Consider the following 1,671-nt stretch of genomic DNA (forward strand, 5'->3'; position numbering starts at 1 on the left):
AATGTTATTCACCTTTGTATCTTTCACAACATCTGGTAACAGCATCTTGCTCATAGTCACTTTTCTATAAATGCATATTGAAATAAAGAGAACTGCTTTGCTTTGTCTAAAACAATGTTTTGGGATTTCTCTTTATTTACGCTCACAGTGAGACATTGTTTATGCATATATCTATGAAAAGCCATGGTCCAATACATCATATAACATTCTCTTTATAAAAGCATGTTATGGACTGAATTGTGTCATCGTTCCCCCCCCCCGCCCAAATTCATATCTTGAAGCTCTAATCACCAATGAAACTACATTTGGAGAGATGGTGTTTAAGGAAGCAATTAAGGTTAAATGTGGTCATAACGGTGGGACTCTAATCCAACAGGATGTGAGTCTTTACAAGAAGAGTAAGAAACACTAGAAACCTCTCTCTCTCTCTCTTTGCATTTGCACAGGGGAAAACCCATGTGAAGACAGAGAAAGGAAGCCATCTACAAGCCAGGAAGAGCGTCCTTGCCAGAAACCAACTCTGATAGCACCTTGATCTTGGACTTCTAGCCTCTAGAACTCTGAAAAAATAAATGTCTGTTATTTGAGCTACCCAGTTTGTGATGTTTTGTTATGGCAGTGGGGTGCTGCTGTAACAAATTACCTGAAAATGTGAGAGTGGCTTTGGAATTGGGTGACGGGTAGAGGCTGGAAGAGATTTAAGGTGCATGTTCTCTTCAGAACAAGCTTTCTCATGTTTTACAATGTGGATAGGTTGAATTTCCCAGATCTCTAAGTCTGGTTCTGTTTTGCTAAACAATTCCTTCAATTTATCTGTCTCATCCTGCATTTTACTATAAGCAGTAAGGAGAAAACAGGCTGCACCTTCAACACTTGGCTTAGACACTTCAGTAAAATGTATGATTTCATTGCTCGCATGTTCTACCTTCCACAAAACACTAGAACACAGATCAGCCAAGTTCTTTGCCACTTTATAACAAGGATAGCATTTCCTCCAGTTCCCAATAGCATACTGTTCATTTCTGTCTGAGATCTCACCAGAATTGCTTTTAATGTATATATTTCTACCAGCATTCTGCTCAGGATGGTATATGTATTATCTAAGACCATGGGAACTTTCTCTCCAGCTCTTCTGAGTCCTCGCCAATTCTGCCTCTAACATATTTCTACTAACATTTGCTTCAAGGCAATCTAAGCTTTTTCTGGCATGCATCTAAAGAGAACTACTTTTCTCAAGGTCATGTCCCCTTTCTCAGGACATCCTGCAACTAATGACTGGTTGAGGCAACAGTATGTAGGCCAAGCCCCCTCACCTCAACTTGGGACAACTCTCAAGGGCCACTGGCTTCAGAGCTCCCCATGCAGTTACCTGAGACCTTTGTGTGACTACAACCCAACACCTCCCTCTGCCAGTCCTGCTTCCTTCTCTCCTCTCACCGATGTGAATTCCCAGAGCACTCCTTAATAAACTCTAAATCTCCATTTCAGATTCTGCTCCCTCGGAAACATAATCTGTGAAACTATTTTAGTTCGAGTTTTCTCAGAAGTTGACCCTGAAACAAGGATATAATTTCAGTCATTATTTCTTCAAATATTTTCCTCCACCAATCTCATTCTCCTGTCCGTCCAGGACTGCAATAACACTGATATACAAACTTTTCATATTGTCCC

The 1,671-nt window shown here is 40.5% G+C and overlaps 1 protein-coding gene across 1 annotated transcript in view; it reads left to right on the forward strand.

Annotated features, from left to right (window-relative positions):
- Positions 1-557, forward strand: part of ITPRID1 (ITPR interacting domain containing 1) — a 113,397-nt gene extending 112,840 nt beyond the window's left edge. Inside the window, exon 13 of the mRNA XM_019639882.1 lies at positions 447-557. Coding sequence (XP_019495427.1) covers positions 447-524 — 78 coding nt within the window. The 3' untranslated portion in view covers positions 525-557. The remainder of the gene's footprint in view (positions 1-446) is intronic.
- The last annotated feature ends 1,114 nt before the right edge of the window (positions 558-1,671 follow it).

The sequence above is a fragment of the Hipposideros armiger genome, unplaced genomic scaffold (genome assembly GCF_001890085.2).
Source record: "Hipposideros armiger isolate ML-2016 unplaced genomic scaffold, ASM189008v1 scaffold_47, whole genome shotgun sequence".
In the NCBI taxonomy this organism is placed as follows: Eukaryota; Metazoa; Chordata; class Mammalia; order Chiroptera; family Hipposideridae; genus Hipposideros; species Hipposideros armiger.